The 26,412-nt window shown below is 39.2% G+C and overlaps 1 protein-coding gene across 1 annotated transcript in view; it reads right to left on the bottom strand.

Annotated features, from left to right (window-relative positions):
- Window positions 1–26,412, bottom strand: part of DOK5 (docking protein 5) — a 151,780-nt gene that overhangs the window by 41,927 nt on the left and 83,441 nt on the right. Inside the window, exons 3-5 of the mRNA XM_046679457.1 lie at window positions 13,255–13,369; window positions 13,050–13,169; window positions 10,081–10,270 (exon numbers count right to left, since the gene is read on the bottom strand). Of these exons, the coding sequence (XP_046535413.1) occupies window positions 10,081–10,270; window positions 13,050–13,169; window positions 13,255–13,369 (425 nt within the window). The remainder of the gene's footprint in view (window positions 1–10,080; window positions 10,271–13,049; window positions 13,170–13,254; window positions 13,370–26,412) is intronic.

The following is a 26,412-nucleotide window of genomic DNA, read 5'->3' as shown; positions in this document are numbered from 1 at the left end:
GGTCAGCGCAATCTAGGCCAGCTACTACCGTGATGGTTTCCCCGTCCTTTATGCGACCAGTAGGGTGAGATGCTGGAATCAACATAAGGCACTATGTGATGTACCACTGTGCCACTCAGGCCTCTGAGCACAGGACAGCTCTTGGGAACATCAGTCACTCACATACAACTTTCCTTTGTTTGTTAAACCTTTGTGCTGCCTATTTAATATTTTTTAATCAACTCCTTTTTCCCCCTTAAACAAATGTATTGTAAATGGCATCATCAAATCAATATCAAAAGCCAGTATGCTCAGCCATAAATTGAAAGCAGGCATGAAAATAAACACAGTCAAACCAAAATAATGTTATTAAACTCTGTCTAGGTCCTCTTGTCAAAGATCTGAGCTGGAAGTTTGCTCACTTGCTGGTAAATTAGAAAGGGTTAGAAGATGTCTTTCAAAACATGCCAATGCCCAAGTGAAATGTTTCTCTATAATTTAATCAGAAGGATCAAAAAGGCAATTGAGAAGAAAATGACTTTCTCATGGTAAGAGTCACATTTATTTAACGTTATGCCTCAAATGGCCCAAGATCATCCCACATTTTGGGACACCCGGTGCAGCTCCTGGAGCCCTGCTCTGGGGGATGTGGTGGATGGGAAGTCTCAATCCCACTCACTCCTATACTGGAATCATGACCTTGGGCAAGTTCCTTGACCTCTCCAAGTTTCAGTGAACTCATATTTCAAATGTGAGTAATAGCATCAACCAAACCTCACAGGGTGGTGGGAAATGGCGTTTTGTATTTAGCAAAGGATCTGACCTCAAGTCAGCATTTACTTAGGATTTTTTGTTTTGTTGTTTTAACTCTGTAAGTGTCAAGGCCAATGAGGACAGGGGTTCTCGGGGAAAACTTTGTGAGGGAGGCATAACCACATCTTTGCCTTGAAGGGAGTGTGGGCAGCTGCCTCCCAGAGCAATGGGGAGGTAAGACTAGAATGCAGGAGAATGGAATGTGTGTGGTTGGGGGAGAGCTTATGTTTGAGGCTAATGACTGTGTGAAACAGAATAACATAAACCTCTTCCTTGAGAATGAAAACGAGAACTCAGAAATAGGAGTCTCCCTTTAAGAAAAGAATCAGCTTTCATTAAATAAACACTATGATGCAAAAAAATTGAATGTTCTGTTTCTCTAGCTCCAGTGAAGTACACTGTGTCTGTTCTCGAGTGTTAGCCACACTTTATAGGATATAAAGCTTATTAGACGAGTGAGCAGCATGAAGACAAAGGTGCCAGTTCAGACCGTGCATTGCCACACGCTGTCCTTTCTCCGAAGCTTTCACCAGCGATGTCATCAGGTTTCCTAAGAGAGTTCTCCTAAATGTGTACTGAGGCCATTGTTATCACATTTTTGATACAAAAGCTAATCGTTATATATGTGGACTTCAAGGTTTGTGAAAACAAAAATTATCCGAAGTCATAGAACATGGCTCGTATAAGAAACAGTGCTAGTTTATTAATCGTATCTGTTCCTAATCACTTAACATGGAAATAAAGTCAAATAAAGATTGCTTGTTTCTTTCTTTTTCCTTTCTCATCTTATGCCATGACCTGGATCTAGCTCCTTCTGTAAAAGAAGTGTCTTCACTTAGACTCCCTGTTATAGGACTTCATACACAGTGGACGGAAATTGAAGTGTTTTTCACAGTTTCTAAACCCAAACACGAGGTCTTGCTTTACTAACCCCGGACAGGATGAAAAGCCAGTTTAGCAGAGAGGGAAACTGCTGGCCGAGCCTTCGAGTTAACATACTCAAAACTGAAGCCAGATCACCTTCGGCCCAGCCCTCTGCCCCTTTCTCTACAGTTTTAGCTGCTGACGGCGTGCCGTGAACACCTCTCTTTCTCTCCTAACCCGCGTCCAATCAGTCAGTAAATCTTTTTGGCTTTAGCTTTAAAACATGTCAATGTCTAAACACTTAAGCCCGTGTTCACTGTTCCCAACATGCTTGCAGCCAATCTTGTCCTCACCGTGAGAACTACAATACCCAGCTAACTGGTGTTAGCCAGAGGGAGTCTGGTAAAAAAAAACTCAGACCATGTCACTTCTTTGCTTAACACTCCCTGTGTAGTAAAGAATTTAATCCTGGCCAAAAAGAGGTCTGGCCTTTGCCATGGCGATTACCTGGGAGGTAATTTTTGTTTGCATAGGGTTCTTGGGCTAGCCACATAGTAACAGCATGATTTAGGGGGGCTTTGGGGCACATGGTATCAGTCAACCTAGAGACTGAGGTCAACCACGTGGGCAGTCAATGAATCCATCAATCATGCACGTAATGGAGCTCCAATAAAAACTCTGAATGCTGTGTCTCAGGACAGCTTCCCCAGTGGGCAAGCCTCTGTGTATTGTCACACATTGTCATGAGGAAATTAACACTGTCCTGACCCCATGGGGAGAGGATAACAGAATCTCCACATCTTCTACTTTTCTGGACCCCATCCCATGCACTTCTTCCCGTGGCCGATTTTAATCTGTACCTTTTGCTGTAACAACTTGTAACTATGAGTTTAACAGCTTTCAGGGAGCTCCATAAGTCATTTTAGCAAATTATTAAACTCAGGTGGTTATGGGAACCTTTGAACTTGCAACTGGTATTAGAAATGAGGAAAGTTTTGGGAACTGTTCCTTCAAACTTTGTAGTTGTCCAACTCTATGCAGACCCCAGTGGCTTCCCATCTGACTAAGACTAAAAGCCAAATTCTTTACAACGGCCTTCAAGTCCCACATGGCCTGATGCTATTGTATCTCCACCATTATCATACATTGCTTCTCCTTCATTTATTCTGCTCCAGTCACGTCAGCCTCCTGGCTTTTTGGCACACTCCAGGTACACTTCCCTCTCAGCATCTTTTCCTAGACTCCTTCTTCTGGCCAGAATGCTCTTCCCCCCAATTCCTACATGGCTCACTTTCTCACCTCTTGTAGGATCGTACATCACTGACTCAGCAAAGCCAGTCCCGCTCACCCTATTTAAAACTGCAGGCTTCCTTTGGCACTTTATATTAAACAACTTGATTTTTGTTGTGGGCCTTACACAACCTAACATCTACTTTACTTTTTTTAATGTTCGTTATTGTGTGAATCCTTTCTCATCTATAGAGTAAGTTTCATAATGACAGACCTCTTGTACATTTTCTACACTGCCATATCCACAGTGCTTGGAACCACACCAAGCTCTTAGGGTACAGTCAGTGAATATTTGATGGAAGAAGAAATGATGAATTTTTACCAGTCCTTTCTAGAATTCTGAGGTACCATCACGCATAAAATGGTCACACCCACTAGTGGTCCATCACCTACATTAAGATGGCCACACCATACAAACGGCCAGCAGGTACATGAAAAGAAGCCCAACATCACTAATCATCAGGGAAATCAAAACCACAATGAGATATCACTTCACACCTGTTAGAATGGCTGTTATGAAAAAAGATGAGAGATAACAAGCGTTGGCAAGGATAGGGACAAGAGGGAACACTTGTGTACTATTGGTGAGATTGTAAATTGGTGCAGCCACAATGGAAAATGGTATGGAGGTTTTTCAAAAAATTAAAAATGGAACTACTATGTGATCAAGCAGTTCCACTTCTGGGTATATATCCAAAGGAAACGAAATCACTGTCTCAAAGGGATATCTGCACCCCTATGTTCACTGCAGCATTATTTACGTAGCCAAGACATGGAAACAACCAAAGCGTCCATCAATGGATGAATGCATAAAGAAAATGTGGCATATACATATGATGGAATATTATTCAGCCATAAAAAGAAAGAAATTTTGCCATTTGTGACAACATAGATGGAACTTAAGGGCATTACGGTAAGTGAAAGAAATCAGACAGAGGAAGACAAATACTGTATGATCTCACTGATATGTGGAATCTCAAGAATCAAACTTATAGAACCAGAGAGTAGAAAGGTGGTTATCAGAGGCTGGGAGGCAGGGAAAATGTAGAGATATCGGTCAGAGGGCACAAACTTCCAGTTAGAAGATAACTAAGTTCTAGGGATCTGATATAAAGTATGGTGACTATGCTTAAAAATACTGTATTGTAGGGGTCAGCCCAGTGGCACAGCCGTTAAGTTCGCAGGTTCCACTTTGGTGGCCTGGAGTTAGCTGGTTCAGATCCTGGGTGCGGACATGGCACTGCTCAGCAAGCCATGCTGTGGCAGGCGTCCTACATATAAAGTAGAGGTAGATGGGCATGGATGTTAACTCAGGGCCAGTCTTCTTCAGCAAACAAAAACAAAAAAACCCTGTATTGTATACTTGAAACTTGCTAAGAGAGTAGATCTTACATGTTCTCACAAGACACATAAAAAAGAAATTATGTGAGATGACGAAGGTGTTAACGGACCTTATTGTGGTCATCATTTTGCAATATATGCACGTATCAAATCATGATGTTGTACACCTTAAACTTATACAATGTTATATGCCAATTACATCTCAATAAAGCTGAAAAAATAAATAAATAAGATAAAAAATATACCAAAAAAAAGAAGGCCACAAGAAAGGATGCATTGATGAACGTCTAATTTTTTTCCAAAGGTCATGAGAAAATCAACCTTTTCCTCAGGGACTTCACGTGCTAAACTGACAGAAGCTCAGAGGTAGAGGGGATCCAGCTAAGCCTCTTATCATGGTGGCCTTGCTTGTCTGTCTTTACACCCACACGCCCAACACCGTGTCTGGCGGAGCCCAGGCATGCAATAATGCAGGATCCATCAAAGATGATTCTTAAAGAGGTTATTCTGCCGAGCAGAAAGGGGACTCTCCCTTCTGATTTCACACATGCCTCCACTAATGGAATATTTATAAGATCTATGTGTTACTTTTATAATTAAAATTATTTTTTAGATAAATGCTAATGAAGAATGAGGGGCTATATACATGGCACAATTGTAGTTTCTGTTTTCTTGCAAAAGAAAAGAATTTCACTTCTCCTGAGCAAGCCTGTATGTGAGACCCAGTGCATTTGTATTCAAATTTCTCCACTCAACATGGTAGGGAGAACAGAGTACGTCTTCTTTGTTAATTTGCTTTCAATTCTTTAATAAGAATGAGTATATGCCCCATAAAATATTCAGAAATGAGAGATTACTAAGGAGCTTAGAATCAAGAAGACAAATAGAGAATATTCAAAGTTTTACATCAGAAAAATGGTCCTTTTACCTGTCAATCCACCAATTAGTGGTGGAAACAATTTTCCTCTCCAATGAAAAGTTATTTCACCAATTAGACTTATTTTTAGAGTGATAAACACAAGAAAGAAATGATTTCTTTTCCGAGGCGTTCAGAAGCCTTTACATCCAAAAAAAAAGATTTTTCCACAAATTTATGCACCCCATTTAAGGGAAAGAATTTGTATATGCAGCATTGATTTTCACATATTCTTGGCATAGCTAGAAGTTTCTCTTAAAATGATGTCAAAAGCACACAAGAGACTCTCTCCGCTGGTAAAGAGAAGCATTCATGTGTGGTAATTATTCAGAAGGTTCTGCCAAATGTCACCTGAGCTGTTCTCGCTCCTCCAGGTGCTAAACTCAGGATATTAATTTAAATCAGTCAGGGGGTGAGGCGGAGCCTGCCACTGAAGCATGCTAACTCAGCAGCCAGCTGCAGAATTAGCGGGGAAATGTACTGGACACCTGCCACCTTTCTTTAAACAACAACATTTCAAGAATGGTCCGTGGGAGATGTTGCCACAGTTAGAGCTTCATGTCAGTTGGATCGTTCCATAAAAAATCAGAGCCCTTGCCAGTCTGACGTGTTTCACTCAGGCTTTGGGGCTTCAAAGTGGAAAGAAACAAAGAAAAGACTGGAAAAACCTCAAAAAAAAAAATAAGTGATATATCTCTCAGTTCCTCAGATAAACTAATTGTTCTTTATCTCCAGGGGCAATCAGTGGCAGTTAACTGTGTCTTTGCACCTTATTAAAAAGTTTATGTTTCGACTGAATTTTTTCAAGGAAAAAGTAGAATTGTGGTCAGATTTGCTTATATTGAGGAAGAGAGGAAGAAATGGCATCCAGAAGACACTGCTAACCTACAATCATGAGACTGCTGCCCAGGAAGACGGACAGCCCTGGCTGTATGTGCCTGCACTCAAACTGCAAGAGCAAACAGGAGGTTTGCTGTACACATTGTATTGGACACATTTTGCTATTTTTTTGAAAAACCTCACATCCATTCCCCTTATGAAGGCATCAATACCCCTTCCTGCTTTGGGAGAACCATCTTCATTCTATTTGTGCCCTGTGCTTTGCATAAAGTGCCTGACACATAGTGACGGTGAATGTAATGGGCAACATATGGTAGGAATTTCTCTCTTTTATGTTGTCTGATAGTATGAGAAGATCCCAAAGCTCCTGGAAGCCACCATGTGGAGCCAGAGTAAAGCCATCCTTGAAGAAACAGGACCCAGAGATGAAACCTAGGGTCATCATTTGCACTCCAAATCAAACCACACCTGAAGCCGTCCCTACTTCCTGGATTCTGAGTTATTAAGCCAATCAATTTCTTTTCCGTTTATGTCAGGTTGAGTTGATCTAACGTGCCAGGTGTTATGCCAGGAGTTTTTATGATTTATAGCTAATCTTCATGGCAATCTTGTGAGATATGTAATACATTAAACCCATTTTACAGGCGGCCAATGGAAGCTCAGGGAGTCAGGTCACTCACTCAAAATCCCACGGCCAATATGCAGAAGAACTGTAATTTAACTTTACTTCCTCAATTCCAAGCCCACTTGATTACACATGCCCACGGTCAGTCTTGGTGGGGTCAAATGGGGCCAGTGGGCAGGACTAACACTCAGTTCCAACTCTAACAGAGGCTAAGGTGAGCAGAACTTTGCCCAAGATCTTTGGGATGACTACCTGTGTTCTAGAGGGAATGCTGTGAAATCTTTGCAGATGCATGTTGGATATGTGAAAACTATTTACCAAGATAGACTTAACTCCTGTTCATTTATTGACGTGAGACAGGGAGAAAATTCTATTAGTTAATACGAAACTGCCTTGTTTTGAACACATCCAAAAATAGCCAGGGAAAAAATTGTCTTTGCTAATAAAGCAAGGCAGATATGAAACCTTCACGCTTGGGGGAACACAAACGATCTTATTATCCTGAGCATCTTGATGGTAACTGTAAAAATCCATCTTTATTTCAGTTTCAGGCAAAATATAAAATAGCAATATTAACTTTCGTTTAACACTGTCTGTATCCTGCAAACTCAAGTCCTACTTCAAAAGTAATCATAATAAAATATCAAAAGTCTCATTGATGAGGAGCCCAGGACCCTTCTGGATTATCCACTTGCATTGCCCCTTTGACCTACAACCACACTGCAAGAAAGTTCTTACTTGGATAAATTGACAAGGGAAATTAAACACTTTGTCCAAGGGCAACAGCTAATAAAGAATAAAGAATAGAGATTAGAAACTAGGGTCTCTCTGACTCCTGAATCAGCACTCCTTACGCTACACAATGCTGTCTGAGAAATGAGTGAGATCCTAAGTACACATTCTCAATACGTCCCCTTTGATCATTCGATCTCAAGTTTGCGCCAGCCCCACAAAGTATGACCACTGAAATAAGAATGCTATTCAAAACCAAGGAATAGGGGCTGGCTCCATGGCCGAGTGGTTAAGTTCGCGCACTCTGCTCTGGAGGCCCAGGGTTCGGATCCTGGGCGCGGACATGGCACCGCTCGTCAGGCCACGTTGAGGTGGCACCCCACATCCCACAACTAGAAGGACCTGCAACTAAGATATACAACTATGTACGACGACGGCGGCGGCGGCGGGGGGGGGGGGGGGTGGGGGGGGGTGGTGGGGTTTGGGGGGATAAAGAAGAAAAAAAATAGAAGATTGGCCACGGTTGTTAGCTCAGGTGCCCATCTTTAAAAAAAAAAAAAAAACAAGGAATAATACAAACCCCTACAATATTTGAGGCACAACACTGTGTGGTATGGGTTGTAGGTATTAAAATCACCTAAGTACTGGAGTTCTTGGACAAAATATCCAAAAGGTCAGACCATAAAGAGACCAAAGTCGTAGACTAAAACTCTTTCATTTTCCAACTCAGCTCTTTATGGCATTATGAATTATTGGAATAATTCCGAAATTTAGACTTCCAACATACCCACGCTTTTCTTCCAGCATTTCTCTCACAGGAGCTACTTCAGCATCTCTTCACAGCCACATCTGCCCCCTCTATCTTACTGCTTACAAAATATGAGCGTGATTGCATAAAACACACACAAAGACCAAAATACACCTGCTTAAAAATCTCCATGGTTTCCTATATCACCTAACAGAAATATCAAAGTCTTTAAAATAATCTCCTAGATTTGGAGCAGTTCTACTAGATTTCAATATGAATAAATCAAACTTTTGAAAGGCATCAGTAGGATTAAAACTTGGAAGACTGAGATAATTTCTAAAGAACTTTCAACTAGTCATGATAATACTAGTTTTAGCCTTCAGAAATTACCATAAAAAGCCATACTCTTTTCCTATTACTACTTACTCTAAATAGTAAATCAAAGAACAATTAAAAAATATTAATGTTGAATGAGCATTGCGCAAAATAGGCCCAAAACGTTGTGATCAATGCAGAATGCTACCAAGGGTCAACATGAAATTCGAGTGGGGAATAACGCAAGGTGTATAGTCAATAGAGAAGTCTATTTCTATTATGAAACATTTTTTATATCTAGATCTCAATGGCAACAATTAATACATAAATAATTTCTGAGACATAAACAGGGAAATATACCCACCTTCCCAAACGAAGACAATTTTCTATAGAGATTTTCCCATAAGGATAAAAATAAGTAATTCTGACAAAAGAGGAACATTGCTTTGAAGATTAAAGTTTTATTTTCTAATATGAGGGCCTTTGCAGGTTCTGGGGGATTTACTGACTCATTTATAGCATTTTCATTTCCAGGTATTTAAACATAAAATAGACCAGAAAAGAGCTGTATGGGAAAGAAGAATTTTTAAACTTTCCAGGATCATTGTAAGAGCATCGAATTAATCATATTTCTGAAAAGCAAAATTTAAATTTCTGAGCTTTGTTTAAAATAGAATGAACAGATTAATTTGAGTGGAGTATTACTATCACATAATCAGGTGAATTAGGGTCTTAGGTGTTCATACCTTCTGTTTTTACTCTCCTTATATCAAGGATCATATTCCTGTCCACTTTTACAGACAAAATAGTTTTTTTTTAAGTTACAAGTTGATCATTTTCAACTTTAATTTAATGTCTGGCCATATACAGAAGGGCTTGTATTTCTTAAAATTTAGTCCTTTAAAATTCTAAAATATAACATTTATCTGCAACGTTTTTAAAAAAGAGCCTAAATTCTGAGGAAGGAAAGCTGAGGGAGAAGGAAAATGAGATACCAACTAGACTAATCTCTTTGTAGCTAATGATCTACTCAAATATTATTGGCTCCATCTTCTCTCTCCAAAATTGACCTCTAACCGGAAAAAGGGAAAGCCCTAAAAGTGCTTATTGGGTATTACGATGAGCAAGTTGTAGAATTAATCTCTTCCAGTATTAGTGTCATTCTTCACACTGTGAACAAAATAGATGGAACCCAATAAACCACAACTTCAGAAATGTGGAATGGCCCCTCATTTTGATAATCTACCATAGTTAGCTCAGCGGGGAAACATACATAGAATAACACTATGGAAGTTTTCCAAAAACCAAAAAGTTGGTCTCTGTTCAGCTTGACCAAGGAAATGGTATATTTTCAGTATTCCTAGTTCAACTTCAGTTTGTGGTATGGAATCAAACTGTGTAATCAAAATTCATAGCACATTCATGAAACATTAGAATCGTCCATGGAAAAGAAAGCCATATTGACTGTATGACTATTTTACAATATGCTGAGCGCTGTCCAGTCGTAGCTAGGCATTTCCCGAAGCGTGCTTCAGGTTGGATCTCACGTGTAAACTCAGGCCTCAAATGATATGAATAGGGGCTGGGGGAACATGGAAAAACAGTCACACAACTCACCTCCCTGCCTCAAAAGTGAACCAAGCAGCATCTCGTCCATACCGCCGCAGGGCGCTTAGCGGCCAAGAGATGAGTTTGACTCTGGGATTCTGGACGTCCCAAAGACAGATGTGCTCATATGTAATCTGCAAGGCACATTCGCCATGTACATCTAAGTTAGGAGATGGCATCAAATACACATTGAATCTCTCTGGGAGAAAAACAAAAGGTTAGTCTAAAATCCCCAGGAATAAAACATCAAAGACATTGTAGGAACAAAGAGGCATTTCAAAATAATTCAAGCTCATATTCTAGGTTTTGGTTGAATATTCAGGAACATAAACCTTTCTCATAAATTAGCAGTCCCAGAAAATGATTTTTTAAATGAAGACCATATTCAATCACAATAATGATACAGTCTGGCTGTCAACATACACTAAACGCTGTTTACATGAGCAAAGACCATTTTTAGAACTTTTAAATTTGCATAATAAAAAATTGTATGCCAGTAAAAGACTAAAGCAATGAAACCATTAAAAGCAATTTTTTCTTGCCAAATACATATTAATTACACCCACACTGTTGTGTTCACAAAAGAAGCAGGTGCAAAATAATTATTGCATGGTTTAATGACATTAAAGTTATATTGATCAACTTATAATTTTCATAACTAAACGAATAAAACTGTATCCCAAATTATTTAACTAAAACTGCACACTAATACTCTGCATTTAACTGACCAACAGTTTGGGGAAATTCCTCTGGATATATTTGAAGTGGTTTTAACAAGGAGTTCTCTTTAGCCAAATACTGGAAAGAAACATTCATTTGCTTATTTGGATGATTGTTAAGGTTTTAATCAAGATTACTCTAAATAAACTACTTGATTTATTTCTACAACCAAATTTTCATCCCCACAGATACAGCCATGATATTTCTGTTACATTTCTAGAAAATTCATTAATTTAGAAAGAGTCAAAATCTTTAAGTGAAATATGAATAAAAATGTTATTGCTATAGCAAACACATTTTCACCTATCCATCATTGTGATAAATTTCCTAGATCTGACAAAATAGTGTGGCACTATTAATATTAGTGGTATTCTAAATTAATTGTTTTATAATAAGAAAGTCATGAGAATTTTCATAGATTTTAGTTGAATTTAGTAAACGAGTGTTCAGATTATGTTCATGAAATGTATTCATGCATCTGTTATTCAAATTTTCTAAGTTATTTCAAACTCCCAATAACGAAATATTTATGGCTTTCTAATAATTATTTTAAAAGCATATTCCAATGGAGCAAATTTTCCCCTGGAGAGTTGCGGAGCAAGTAAGAAGGACTGTCATCCTTAAGTAAAAAGTAAGAGAGACCATTACCAATTTATTTGCTTACAAGTTCTTCTATAACTACTTTGGTCCAGAATGACATCAACAGTGGTGAGAAGGACCACTTTGATTACAATTACTTGGAGGCATGCAAATTAATACTGTAAAGTCCCTTCAAAGGCATAGTTGAGTTTCATAATAATCCTTAGTAGCTATAGACCAGGGGTATTTTTATTCCTACTTGACAGAAGAGGAAACCGAGGCACAGAAAATTGGTGTGGGAAGGTAACTCCCAGGCACCGCCAATTTTGAATTCAGTTTGCGGCACTATCGTGACACAGCTTCACAAACACAAGTTTGTGGAAATAAGTGCTGCTCTGAGCACCCTAGGCTAAAAAGAAATCAAAACCTGTCATGTTTTCCTCTTTATGTTTAACTTCATATGCACCTGTCCGTGAGGCAGCATGGGTGCATGCCCTCAGCCCGGAGCATCTTGATTTAGCGAACCATAGAGGAAGCAGCTTGGTGCTTGGTTGAACGGCCCTGGTAAGTGACTCAACCTCTCCCTGGAGCTCCATTCCCCAGTCTACAAAGAGGCTCTGCTGAATTCGCCAGCACTCCAAGGTCCCCATCAATGACGCTTGTGCGGAAGTGGATTATGGCAGATACGGTGCATCCAAAATAGTCCCAGGCTGTAAACGTGTCATGAAGACATAGTCCCAATTGGGAGGGAGGGTATTTTTTACTAACAGTTGGTGTGTGCACTCCAATGGAAACGGTCAGTACAATTCCACCTCTGCCATGTTTGTAATCAAGCCAGGTGACCCACAGCCTCTTCGCTGTGATATATCCTCATAGATCAAGTCAATAAGCTAAAGGAGAACTCTGGGATCCAATCCACCCTGTCATAGGCTCAGTAATTTGGAGACAAAGAGACGATTCCTCACCTCCAGGCTCATACTGTAAACTAACATTGATTTTTGCTGGAGTTCATGAATATTTTGATCATTATTACTTAAAATGACTTATTCCCAGTTTGAGCGTTGAGCTCAAAGAATTGGCTCAAGTGTTTCAGTAAAAAAAAAATCGCAAATTTAGGTGGGTTTAAATTTGACGAAATATTCATGAAGTTCAGATTCTATTAAAAACATCGAAAGGCTTTCAATAAAATTTTTAAGTGAAAAGGCAAGACAAAACCCATTACACTGTAAAATCTGTATATTGCAAATATAGGCCCAAGAGTACAGACTGGAATCAAACCTAGGTATTGGAATTGGAGCAAGATCTTTAATTCTTCCAACCTTCAGTTTCCTCATCTGTAAAATGGGGAAGTAATTGTACCTATGTCATAGGGCTGCTGGGAAAACTAAATGATGTAATGCCTCTTCCACAGAAACTGGCACAAAGCAGGTTCCCCCAAATTTCTAGCTGATGTTATTAATGTAGATATATTCATATTAAGCATCAAAAATATATTAAGAAAAGAAATACACTGAAATATTAACACAGGTTTTAGGTGAAATAAAAGGCTATTTTTACTTCTTTCTTTATGCAATTTTATAACTTCAAAATTTTTACATAATGAAAAAGCTTTATGCTTTATCATATGGGGACAAAAACAGTTTTAACAGAGACCAAAGGAGAGAATTTTCTTTACATACCACTCTGTTCTCTCTCAACTCCAGTAGCCAGTAAGTCAGGCTCTCCAAGGCTGATGTCATTGACCCGCGTCCCTACACACTCCATCTGGAGTACTTTGCACCATTCATCAGCCTCAAGATCTGTGGAAACGTCCAAAAGATTAACCTGGACACCTAGTGCCCGCTTAAAAGCTAAAAGCAAAAGCCCTTCATGCCTCAGACAAACCTGATTCACAAGCAAAGGTCTTGGAGGTATCATCATTGAAATAAATCCCTACGGCGTGTTTCTTGGTGCTCTTTGGCAATCGAGCTACGTTCTTCACATTGTTGAGTTCTGTAACCTGAAAAATGAATAATGGCAAGTTTGATCACACTCCCTGAATGAATGCTTCCGACCAACAACACCAAGCCAAGTGGAGGCACAGAAAGTAGAAGGCACAGCACAGATGAACATGGCTTGACAGAAAGTGTGTATTCAAAAGCTATGAATACTATTTCAGTGTCATCCTTGATATGTAGCAAGGAAAGTTAACAAATTACCTTTCCTTTTTAAATTTTCTGAAGCATGTTAAGTGGCAGAGGCTCAAAACTCCAAAGAGGTACAAAGCTTGTTTGAGTTTTTTACCCCCCAATGACTCGACCTTCTCAACAGTTCTCATGTCTATCTCCATCACCGTGGACAGCCTTTCAAATACTCCATCCATTCCGAGTACTTCCCATGTAAGCATCTTACACGTATTGACCCAAGGAAGGGGAGAAAATGGTGGTCCAATTCATAACTAAATTACCTCACTCTTTGCCAGTTAGAAACCGAGTGTCAGGAGTCTCAAAAATGTTCTCGGGGTTCAAGTCACATATTCCAACACAGAGAGTCAATATGAATTTGGTTTGTGAAATATTTCCCCACTCTCTCGGACTTACTCCTAGCTTCTCAGTGGTTATGGGGCCTCTTGTTGCAAAGGCTCAGGACACTGCTTGGTATCACCTTCATCCTATCAGTAGCTAAAGCTTTCCCCTAGTCATTCTCTCTCTCCTTCTCTCTCCCACAACCTCTTGGTCCCTTTAACACTTTTGTAAACTGCTCCCCTCCCAGAAAAAGTGTTGGCTTATTGTGTTCCCCAAATGGCTGTCCCACATCCAGTTATATCCAGATCCCCTGATGCATTTGAGGGGTGTAATAATTGGGTCCTGAATGAGAGAAGGCCTAGGTGGCTTCAGGGTAGAGTATTAACAAGATAAATAACTGTTTCATGTTGACAAGTTTAATCTCTCCTTAGAATATATCTTTTGTGTTGTTATACAAAAGAATATGGCTCCCATCAATCTTTACCTCCAGTAATGTCATACCATTTCCCCCATTTTTACTCTAAATTCAATAAATGCATGGCTCAAAAAGTAGGTGGGGAAAGAAATTAATATCCTCCACACACACACACGAATCTGATCATTTCATTTCCCTGCTTCTTAACCTCCGTTGGCTCTTTTTATAGTATAAATGCAAGTTTCTTAGCATGCGATATCATAATGGTAGCTATAGACCAAATGTTTGTGGCCCCTTAAAACTCATCCATTGAAATCCTAAAGCCCCAGGTGATGGCATTTGGAGGTGGGGCCTTTGGGAGGTGATTAGGTCCTACAGGCAGAGCCCTCGTGAATGGGATTAGTGTCCTTATCAAAGAGCTCCCTCATCCCTTCTGCTATGTGAGTACACAGCAAGAAGACGCCTTCTATGAATCCGAAAGCAAGTTCTCACCAGACACCAGATCTGTTGGCAACCTGATCTTGGACTTCCCAGCCTCCAGAATTGTGAGAAATAAATTTCTGTTGTTTATAAGCCACCCAGGTTAGGGTATTTTGGTTATAGCAGGCAAATGGACTAAGACACCAGCATTCCCCCAAAGCTGGTCCAGCTAATCTCTTCAGTGGCTTGACACTACCTATCTTGTTCTGCAACTACAGCAAGTCCCTGAGAATTTACCAGATGCAATTTATCTTTTGTTTATTTTTTTTTTTTTGGTGCCTCTGCCCCCATACAAGCCACTAGCATCCTGCCACAACTACTTATTGGTCTCTCCACTTCCATCTTAACCCCATTGATTCACTATGAACACAGCATCTTGATGCTCTCTTCAAAACACAGGTCTGATTCCAGCATTTCTGTGCATAAAACAGAACACTTCAGTGACTTCCCATGGCACTTGGGACAAAAGTCCAAATCCTCACCAAGGCCTCTGTGGTCTTCCCCACAGCCACCTCACCAACCTCCTCTCTGACGTCTTCCCCATGCTTCCCATGGGGAAGTCCCAGCCCCACTGGCATTTATGCAGTTCCCAGAGGCACCATGACTCTCCGGGCACACAGCCTTCCCCACTCTCCCTCTACTTCACTCCCACTCACCCTACAGGTCTTAGTTTAAATCTCAGATACTAGGCCAGCCCCATAGCCTAGTGGTTAAAGTTCGCACACTCTGCTTCAGCAGCATGGGCTCAGTTCCTGGGTGCAGGCATATATATTTGTCAGTGGCCATGCTATGGTGGCGGCCCACATACAAAAGAGAGGAAGATTGGCACAGATGTTTGCTCAGGGCGAATCTTTCTCAAGCAAAAAAATAAATAAATAAAATAAATAAATAAATCTCAGATACCTGCAGAGGCCCTACTGCTCAACCTCCCTTAATCTAATCAGAGTCTCAAGGCTCTACCATCCGATGCTATCTGTGCCCTACGGCCCTGTGATGTCTCTGTGGGTTACAGCTCGGTATCTGTCTTGTCTCTAGAATGAGAAGTCCCACAGGGCAGGGCTAGTATATTTTTTGCTCACCACTGTGTCCCCTGAATCCAGCATGCAGCCTGTCACACAGTGGGAACTCCGTGAATACACACAGACTTAATGAACAAGCCTAAACTCACTCGCAAATTTCCTTGCATGGTACTTCTCCAAGGGGAACGCCTCTCTCTCCTGCCCCTTTCTCCAGGGAAATTTCACTTTTCCTTCAAGGCCCACTTCCTCTGGGAAACCTGCCCTCACCCCAGTGTGAATTAATTGTTCCCTTCTCTCTGCTCCCATTTTGCTGCATGAAACTGTATTCTATTATCGGTTGTTATAATTAATCCATTTATCTCTCCAGCTCCCAGCTGAACATGAGTCACCTGTCAATGACTTACTGATGGACTGAATCAATGAAAACCAATTTGAGAGTCAACATTTATTGAGCCCGCACCATACACCACACACTCTGCTCAGTATTTTTATATAGAATGTCTCATTTGATCTTCATAAAAATCCTATGAGGGGCTGGCCTGGTGGCACACTGGTTAAGTTCATGCACTCCACTTCAGCAGCCGGGGCTTGCCAGTGCAGATCCTGGGTGCAAACCTACGCACCACTTATCAAGCCATGCTGTGGCAGGCATCCCACATATAAAGTAGAGGAGGATGAGCATGGAAATCAGCTCAGGGCCAATCTTCCTCAGCAACAAAAAAGAGTAGGATTGCCAGTGGATGTTAGCTCAAGGCTAATCTCCCTCAAAAAAGAATTCCTATGAAATAGATATCATTATTATCAGTATTTTCCAGATGAATAAACTGGATGAGAAAGGTTTAAGCCATGTGTGTCCCCAAGTTCACAGCTAAAAAATGACAGAACTGAGTTTTGAATGAAGCGAACTGACCCCAAAGCTTGTGCTTTTCACTCATCCAAAACGCCAATGCCTAACTCTAAAAACCTTCAGCACAGACAATCTTTAGCCTCAAAAGTCATCTCTGATTTGAGAACCTCTTGCTTCTCATGGGGGGTTGAAGTAGGGCATCAGTGCTCCAGGCTTTATTCTGACCCTCTATTGAGACATTATATAAGAGTAGTCCACTCCAGCCTGAAACACAGCAATGACTTTGAAATATGTCATTTCATTACACATCCATTAAGGGCAAAGAGGAAGGAATAAGTCACCTGAAACAGTCAGGAAATGTAGGGAGAATTGCATGAGTCAGAACACAACTACCCATTTTGGAAACTGGTCTAGATAGTAAGGAACCCAACACCCCCACTCAGGGGAGGTGAGTGAGCGTTCACAGAGCAGGTGCATTCTGTTTAATGTGTCAAAGGACTATCAGATTCTAAAGCAATAGTACCTGTCCCCTTCTCAGAACTACATCCCAAAGAGCAAGTGCATACACACACACACACACACAGACACACACAGACACAGACACACAGACACACACACAGACACACATACACACACAGACACACACACACACACATGCCTTACTTTCAAAAGGACCGCAATCTATACTAATTCATAATAGAGCCTTCCTTAAAATGCAGGCTAACGTGATAATTATGATAACCAACAGTGGATATCTTTATAAGTCACATAAAAACTTTTATAAGACATTTATTTCCACCATCACTCCATTTTGTAAATAAGAAAACTGAGGAAGGACATATTTTTTAATATTTCTTTTACAAAGAAATCATTCTCCCCCAAAGAATCACTTCTGAAACAAACAGATTTTGATAAGGTCTCAGGTTCTCATTTAATATGAATATTATTTTTTTAAAAGTTTACCTTTTAAAGTTATTTATTTTTTTAAATTATTTTTTTAATTGCAGAAACATTGGTTTATAACATTATATAAATTCCAGGTGTACGTCATTATATTTCAAGTCCAGTGCAGATTACATCATGCTCACCACCCAAAGACTAATCCATCACCACAGACACGTGCCTATCTCTCCTTTTGCCCTCCTCCCTCCTCGTTTGCCCTCTGTTAACCACCAATCCCATCTCTGTCTCTGTGTGTTTGTTGTTGTTGTTGTTATCTTCTATTTATGTGAGATCATACAGTATTTGACTTTCTCCCTCTAACTTATTTCGCTTAGCATAACACCTTCAAGGTCCATCCAGGTTGTCACAAATGGCCAGATTTCATCATTTCTTACGGCTGAGTAGTATTCCATTGTGTATATATACCATATTTTCTTTATCCATTCGTCCCCTGATGGGCACCTAGGTTGCTTCCAGTTCCTGGTTATTGTGACTAATGCTGCAATGAACATAGAGCTGCATGTATCTTTACACATTTGTGTTTTCATGTTCTTTGGATAAACGCCCAGCAGTGGAACAGCTGGATCATTTGGTAGTTCTATTCTTAATTTTTTGAGGAATCTCCATCCTGTTTTCCACAGTGGCTTCACCAGTTTACACTCCCACCAGCAGTGGATGAGGCTTCCCTCTTCTCCACATCCTCTCCAGCATTTGTTATTTCCTGTCTTGTTAATTACAGCCTGAATATTATTGTAAATGGGAGCTGTATAAGTGCATCTGACCATCCAAATGGACTGCATTGGATCGTCAAGATTGCCTCAGAGAGAGGGAGCACTCAGGGCCTTGTGCATGCAATAACTCTTTGAGTTCATCTTCAATTTGAATGTCCTGTCTTTTCTTTATATCTCAGGTCAACCAGAAGTTATTTCCTGCCAAGCTCAAATTCTTTTAGGAAAACTCCCTCCTGAGTCTCTGTAGTTATAAATTTTAGTTTTCTTTCACAGTGCAAGAGAATAGACACACCTTAAACTCTACATGAAGTATGCCGTCTTTGTATATAGATTCACAGATAAAATGAAAATATTTCTTCAAGGTGTTTAACAACATTCAAGGAGGGAACCACTTACAAGTGTAGTAGAACCACATTCCCTTTTCAAGAATCTTCCTTATAGCCATAAAAACTTTTAATTGATTGTCTATTTGTTATTTATCATTCATTTTTAGCATTTACTCTGTGTCAGGTAAAAACTGTTCTATTCACTGGGGATAAGATTGTCCAACGACAGACAAAGACCCTGCCCCTCTGGAGCTTATGTTCCAGTAAAGGGAGAAAATAAGTAAACAAACACTTCACCAGGAGGGATAAGGAACTGCTATGAGGACAAATAAAGCTATGAAAAAAGGATTTAGTGTAGTGTGGGCTCAGGGGAATTTTGCTATTTTTACATAAGGGGGCAAGGAAGCCCTTTCTGAGAAGGGAGCATTTGAGCAGAGGCTCATAAGATCTGAAAGAGTGAATCAAGTGGATAATTAGGTCCAGTGTTTCCAGACGCAAGTAATGGTAACTGCAAAGGCCCTGAGGTAATAACTTATTTGTTTGGCAAGGACTAAGTTTGCTTATAAGTTTTCACATTTGACTCCCTTCCCTTGACATCTGTACTCAAGGCTAAGCCATCTCTGCAGCCTCTCTGCATCTCTCCACCCACCTTCCCCACAAGGCTGTACAGCTCATGCAAAGCTGGTGGACTTAAGATCAATACCTCTAAGGCTTTTCATTTCTTTTCTTCGATCAGCCCAAAATTTATTTCCCTAAGCTCACTGAGCATCTTTATGATGGCTATTTTGAATTCTTTGTCAGATAATTCATATACTTCCATTTCTTCAGGGTCACTTTCTGGAGATTTATTCTGTTACTTTAATTGGGCCAGGTTTTCTGTTTCTCCATGCCCCTCGTAACTGTGTTGGGATCCACACACTTGAAAAAGCAGCCACCTCTCTCAGGCCTTACAGACTGGCTTTGTACAGGGAAAGAGTCACACAGAAAATTTGGAGCTAAAGAATATAATACTGAATTGAAAAATTCACTAGAGGGGTACAAGAGCAGACTTGCTGAAGTGGAAGAAAGACTCGGCAAACTTGAAGACAGTCACTCGAAATTATCCAGTCAGAGGAAAACAATGCATGAACAAGGAAATTGAGCTCTTGGTATCAGAACGTTACCTCCACACTCAGTTACCTGTAATCACTCCTTGCATATTTTACAGAGCGAGGGCTTCATTCATACATAGGGATTTCTGTGTTAATCGAAGAGAGCCACACTCACTGTTCAGAGCATCACAAGCTAACTCCATATAGCACACTTTATTTCAACTGAAGGTCAATTAAAATTTGAAATAGAAAATGATAAAATTCCATATACTAAACAAAAAGAGTTTTGCTGAATCACCTTGGTATGCATAGTTTTCCCATTTCTATAAAAAAAATAATGTTTACATATGCATACGTGCACACACACATGTTCTTGTATGTATATGTGGCGAGGGGCACTAGGGGTCTGGGCAAACTTACACTGTGTGTCTCTTTGTATTATTGCATTCTTTCCTACTATGTGCTTCCACATTGTAAAGGAAGAAGTCATACCTCCGTTTGCAGATAACATAATCTTATACGCAGAAAACCCTAAAGATGCCACAAAAAAACTGCCAGAACTAGTAAATAAATTCAATAAAGTCGCAGGATACAAAATCAACACACAAAAATCAGTTGTGTTTCTATACACTAATAGCGAACAATCCAAAAAGGAAAATAAGAAAATAATCCCATTTACAACAACACTAAAAAAATAAAATATTTAGGAATAAATTTAACCAAGGAGGGAACAGATTTGTATGTGGAAAACTATAACACACTATTGAAAGAAGTTAAAGAAGGCACCAGTAAATGGAAAGACATCCCGGGTTGATGGATTGGAAGACTCAATGCTGTTAAAATGTCCATACTACTCAAAGTGACCTACAGATTCAATGCAATCTCTATCACAATCCCAATGGCATTTTTTGCAGAAATAGAAAAAAGCAACCCTAAAATTCATATGGCCCCACAAAGGACCCTGAATAGTCAAAATAATCTTGAGGAAGAACAAAGCTGGAGGCCTCACACTTCCTGACTTCAAAATGCATAACAAAGCTACAGTAACCAAGACAGGATGGTACTGGCATAGACAGACATAGAGACCAACAGAATAAAATAGAGAGCTCAGAAATAAACCCTCGCATACATGAACAAATTATCTCTTCCAGATCATTTGCCAAGAAGACACAATGGGGAAAGGAGAGTTTCTTCAATAAATGGAGTTGCAAAAGAATGTACTTGGACTCATCTTATACCATACATGAAAATCAACTCAAAAGTGATCAAAGACTTACATGTAAGACCTGAAAATATAAACTCCTAGAGGAAAACATAACAGGAAAAAAAGCTTTGTAACATTGGCCTTGGCGATGATTTATTGGATATGGTACCAAAAGCACAAGCAACAAAACCGAAAATAGACAACTGGGACTACAGCATAAAGCTTCCGAACAGCAAAGGAAATAATCATCAGAGTGACAAGGCAACGTACAGAATGGGAGAAAATATTTTCCAACCTTATATCTGATAAAGGGCTAATATTCAAAATACATAAGGGACTCCTACAAATCAATAGCAAAAAAGCAGCCCAGTTAAAGGATTGAACAGATATTTCTCCAAAGAAGATATAAAAATAGCCACGTATGTGAAACGTTACTCCACAGCATAATCATCAGGGAAATGCAAATCAAAACCACGGTGAGACATCACCTCTCACCTGTTAGAACGGCCTTTATTTTTTTAAAAAGGAAGAAAAATCAAAAGCTTTGTGCTTTGTTGGTGGGAATGTAAAATGGTGCAGCCACTGTGGAAAACAGTATGGAGGTTCCTCAGAAAATTAAAAATAGAACTACCATATGATCCAGCAATCCCACTTCTGAGAACACAGCCAGAGGAAACGAAAATAGGATCACCAGGAGATATTTACACTCCCGTGTTCATTGCAGTATTATTTACAATAACCAAGATATGTTAACAACCTAAATGTCCATTGATGGAAGTATAGATTTAAAAATGTGGTATATACATACGATGGATTATTATTCAGCCTTAAAAAAGAAAAACATCCTACCATTTGTGACAACATGGGTGAACCTGGAGACATTATGCTAAGTGAAATGAGCCAGTCAGAGGGGCAAAGACTGCATGATTCCACTTACATAAGGTATCTAAAGTAGTCAAACTCAGAAGCAAAAACTAGAATGGTAGCTGCAAGGGGTTGGAGAAAGGGAGAAACGGAGTTGCTATTCAATGGATATAGAGTCTCAGATGAAAAACTTTCATAGATCTGCTGCACAACAATGTACATTTAGTTAATAATGCTGTTCTATACATTCAAAAATTTGTTAAGAGGGTAGTTTCACATTATGTGTTTTTTCACCACATAAAAAATATATATATATATTGCTGGCAGGCAGCAAAAAGTAGCCAGCACCTAAAAACATTATTTTCTTTCCATTGGACTTACTTTTAAATGTTAATTCCTGTTCCTGGCAAGTGATACTGGTTTTCTATTGATGGTAATAAGAAAGTTTTCTCCTATAGCGAATTTATTTAAACAAAGGAGTGAGCTGATTTAAAGCAAAATGATAAGTAAATAAGAGTAGAGGTGATAGTGTGACAACAAACAACAAACATTAATGAATAAATGACAAATGACTAAAAATTAGGAAAATATCATAAATCTACTACAACCAATCTAATACTATTATGAAATGCAACTGACTTTAGTTTTCTACTGAGTCAACAGTCCAGGTGATAACCAATTAACCTAAAGGTCACAGAGTCCCCCAGAACAACCCTCATTTGCTTGGCAGAGGCACAGAGATAGATTTCAGTAGAAGCTTGGTAAAGATTTGGTTCCCACCTGATATCCCAAAGGTCATTCATCTGAATAGAACCATTTGTTTCCCTTTCGCTTTTTTTGCATATTTCACAATTGTATTTCCTAAGTGAGAAAGACAATAAAGCTTTTCGAGCATCAAAATCTGAAAAATGTCTGAGAATCATGATTGTAAAGGACAAAAGACAAGTTCCAAAGAGAGATTTATAGTGAGCTCTAGTTACAAATATTCATCACTAACAGAAGGGTTTTGATAGTTAGCAGAAACAAGAAGAAGTCAAATTTTGTGATTAAAAATGGTATATAAACAGAGTTTAAGTACTCTTACCTACCCTTTTATATGATCTCCATGCTAAGACAATAACAGACCCCAATAGACAATCAAAATAGCTTCTGTTTATTTTCTGGGCTGCTATCTGTCTGGTTACTCTTCCAGATTTATCTGTGACCCCTAGATCTTTTTCCTCTTCCAGGATATATTTAAGCTTAGAGACTCCAGAGATTTCTCCTCTTGAAATGGAACTAAAACCTGTACCTATCAAAGACCAGAAACATTTGTATGGCTTACTGAAAACGTCAATATTAGGACCTTTGAAATGCTTGATTTTCTCTAGAAATTGGGTGTTTACTTTCAAAAGCCCAGGGTAGCTTCAGGCTTAATCTGATTTTGTACATTCTGGGGCCAATTCAATCCTTGGACTAACTCAAAATTCACAGAAGAGAGTGGCTCCTTGAAAATTCCACTGGTAAAAGATAATGAACACAAAATACGAAGTTCTTTGATGCATAAAGTATGCTTCTGAGGGTGGAGGCTGGAAAAGATTAGGTAAAAGACAAGACTTGGCAAAAATGATTCTCTCTCTAGGATTGGGAGGTAATTATAATCAGACCAAAGGCAAACTCTGCACCTCACAGCGATCTTCATTTTCTAGATTGAATTATTTTTACATACAATTATTTTAATAAATGGATGCTGTTGACAATTATCCATTTCCTCCTAGGCCTTGTGACTCTTTCCTGATGAGTTTGGACTTGGCCGTGCAACTTGGTTTGGCAAACAGAATGTGAACTAATATGTCACGTCCAAGAGGATGCTTGAAATGCGTGTGTAATTAGATCAGTTCCTACCTCCTTGAGCTTCAACCTTTCACCATGAGAACAGCATTCCCCTCCTTCTTGCTGGATCTCTGAATGTGCAAACAGATGGATCTCAGCTGAGTCATACTAATCCAGCTGTGCTCAGTGCACCCAGAGCCAACCCAGACCCCTCATGTAACCAAGGCAGGAGATAAGAGTGTGTTGCAGCAAGCTACTAAGATTCTGGAATTACTGCCACAGCAGAAGTTGGTTGATACACTCTCTGTCTGATTTCCTTTTGGCCAAGAATGTTGAGTTTTTCCTTCAAATCCCACTGTATAACAATATTACTTCTTGTACAAAGGAAACCACATGTCCTGGCCAATCATGTAATAATCCACTGTAACGTTGCTTACCAGTTTTATTTTAGTAGTTGAATCATTTGGGTTTAAAAAAATTTTTTTCAAAGGAAATCTTACACAGTGTCCCATTATATAAAAATAGAGCTAGTCGAATTAAACGAGGGAATAAATCCTACCCTATTTTTCTTGTCAATAGTAAGCTGTAAATCCTCTTTTCAAGAAGGAAGCCCACTTACTTCAATCAACCACAGAATGTTGAATGGTTATAATGTGACCCTAAATTCTCCAGATGACATAACATCCTTGGAACTATTATTAAACCCATTATAAGGATGAATATTGAGAGTTAGAGAAGTAGCTTAATTGCAATTTCGCAGACAGAATGGAAGGGTGGAGCCACACTCAAAACTAGAACTTCTGGCTTGTATATATGTATGTTTTTCCTAATACTACACTCCACAGCATGTGCTCCTTAAAAAATAATAAAAATAAGTGATTGGCTGAATAAATGAACAAACAAATAAAACTAAAGAGGCAAATTGTTTTGACAACAAATATATCAAAAGATATTTCTGCAAGTTGTAAACCATATCTTTAAAAGTACATCACTTGGACACAGAAGCAACCTGAGTGCCCATTGGCTGATGGCTGGATAAAAATATATATATATATATACACACACACACACACACACACACGCACACAATGGGATATTACTCAGCCACAAAAAATGATAAAATCATCCTATTCACAACAACATGGATGGACCTTGAGGGTATTATGTTAAGTGAAATAAGCCAGATAGAGAAAGACAAACTCTGTATGATTCCACCCATATGTGGAAGGTAAACAAACACATGGACAAAGAGAACAGATTAGTAGTTACCAGGGGGGAGGGGTGCATCTATAAGATGACTGACAAATAACGTACAACTGAAATTTCACAATGTTGTAAACTATCACAACCTCAATAATAATAATAATAATAAAAGTACATCACTTGGGAGAAGGGGAAAAAAGGAATGCAAATCTTAATTCCTAAATGAAAAGAAGATATTTGTCAATTCAAAAGAAGGTGGTCTGAAATAAACTCATCTTTCCTACTGGGATCTTAAAATCTTAGAGAAAACTTATCTTTTCCAAAACCACTTGCTTTTATGTGGGTACACACGGCATCCTGGTTTCTGTCCCACGCTACTGCTCTAGTGAAATTCTGCTTGGGACACCCAGCACAGGAATCTAAATATCAGGTCAGAAATGTCAAGGCTACAGTCCAGTGAATCTTTACGTGTGTACACACCTGTGTAGTCACCACCCAGATTGACATATAAAAACTTTCAGTCAATACCACCACCTCCTGGGTCAGTACTGCCCACAAATAAAACCACTACTCTGACTTCCATCACCATTGGTTAGTTCTGTCTTATAAAAAACTTTATATAGGGGCCAGCCCAGTGGTGTAGTGGTTAAGTTTATGTGCTCCACTTCAACAGCTGGGGATTTGCAGGTTTGGACCCCAGGCATGGACCTACACATCGCTCATCAAGCCACGCTGTGGTGATGCCCCACATACAAAATAGAGGAAGATCGGCATGGATGTTAGCTCAGGGCCAATCTTCCTCAGCAACAAGAACTTCGTGTAAATGGAATAATAGCATACGCATTTTTTCCGTGTCAGAATTCTTTCACCCAACATCATGTCTGTGAGATTCATCCATATTGTCACAGAATATAAGAAGGTTTGGGTTCTATGTAGTATTCTAGCGGGTGGATGACCGATCTTTGTTTTTAAATTTCTTGTTCACTTTCCTTTTAGATATATCTCTTGTAGAAACATATTATCTGACTTTAAGAAATAAAGAGTTGCATTACTACATTTTTATTCAATCTAAGCCATTGTCTTTTGCTACAGGCGTTCAGTTAATTTAAATTAATTCTTATGATTGACATTTTTGGAATTATTTCAGTACTCTTTTATTCTTTCTAATTCCTTTATGCTTCATTTCTTTAATCAAAAATTTTGTTTCTTGCCTTCTGCTTTTTGCTCCAGAAATTCTATGTTCATCATTTTCATTTCCAAAATATTATTTTGAAGATTTCCAATCACAGAAAAGCTGAAATAATACAATGTATACCAAGCACCTAGAATCAACAATTATTAATATTTTGTCACCTTTATTTTACTTGCTTTATCTCTCTTTACATACAAATATAGGAGTGTGTGTGTGCACATGCTTGCACATTTGCGTACACACATGGTTTTTGTTGCACTATTTGAAAGTAAACTGCAGGCACAAACACAGCATCCCTAGAACTTTAGCAAATGTTTCTCTAAATAAAGCAGTTCTCCCCATTGCTGCAATGCCATTTTCATGACGAAGAAAATAGCCACGCATTCCTTGTATCCTCTAATTTCCATTCCAT

The sequence above is a fragment of the Equus quagga genome, chromosome 12 (assembly GCF_021613505.1).
Source record: "Equus quagga isolate Etosha38 chromosome 12, UCLA_HA_Equagga_1.0, whole genome shotgun sequence".
Lineage (NCBI taxonomy): Eukaryota > Metazoa > Chordata > Mammalia > Perissodactyla > Equidae > Equus > Equus quagga.
Note: the sequence above shows the minus strand (reverse complement) of the source record. Positions and strands in the feature narration are given on the sequence as shown.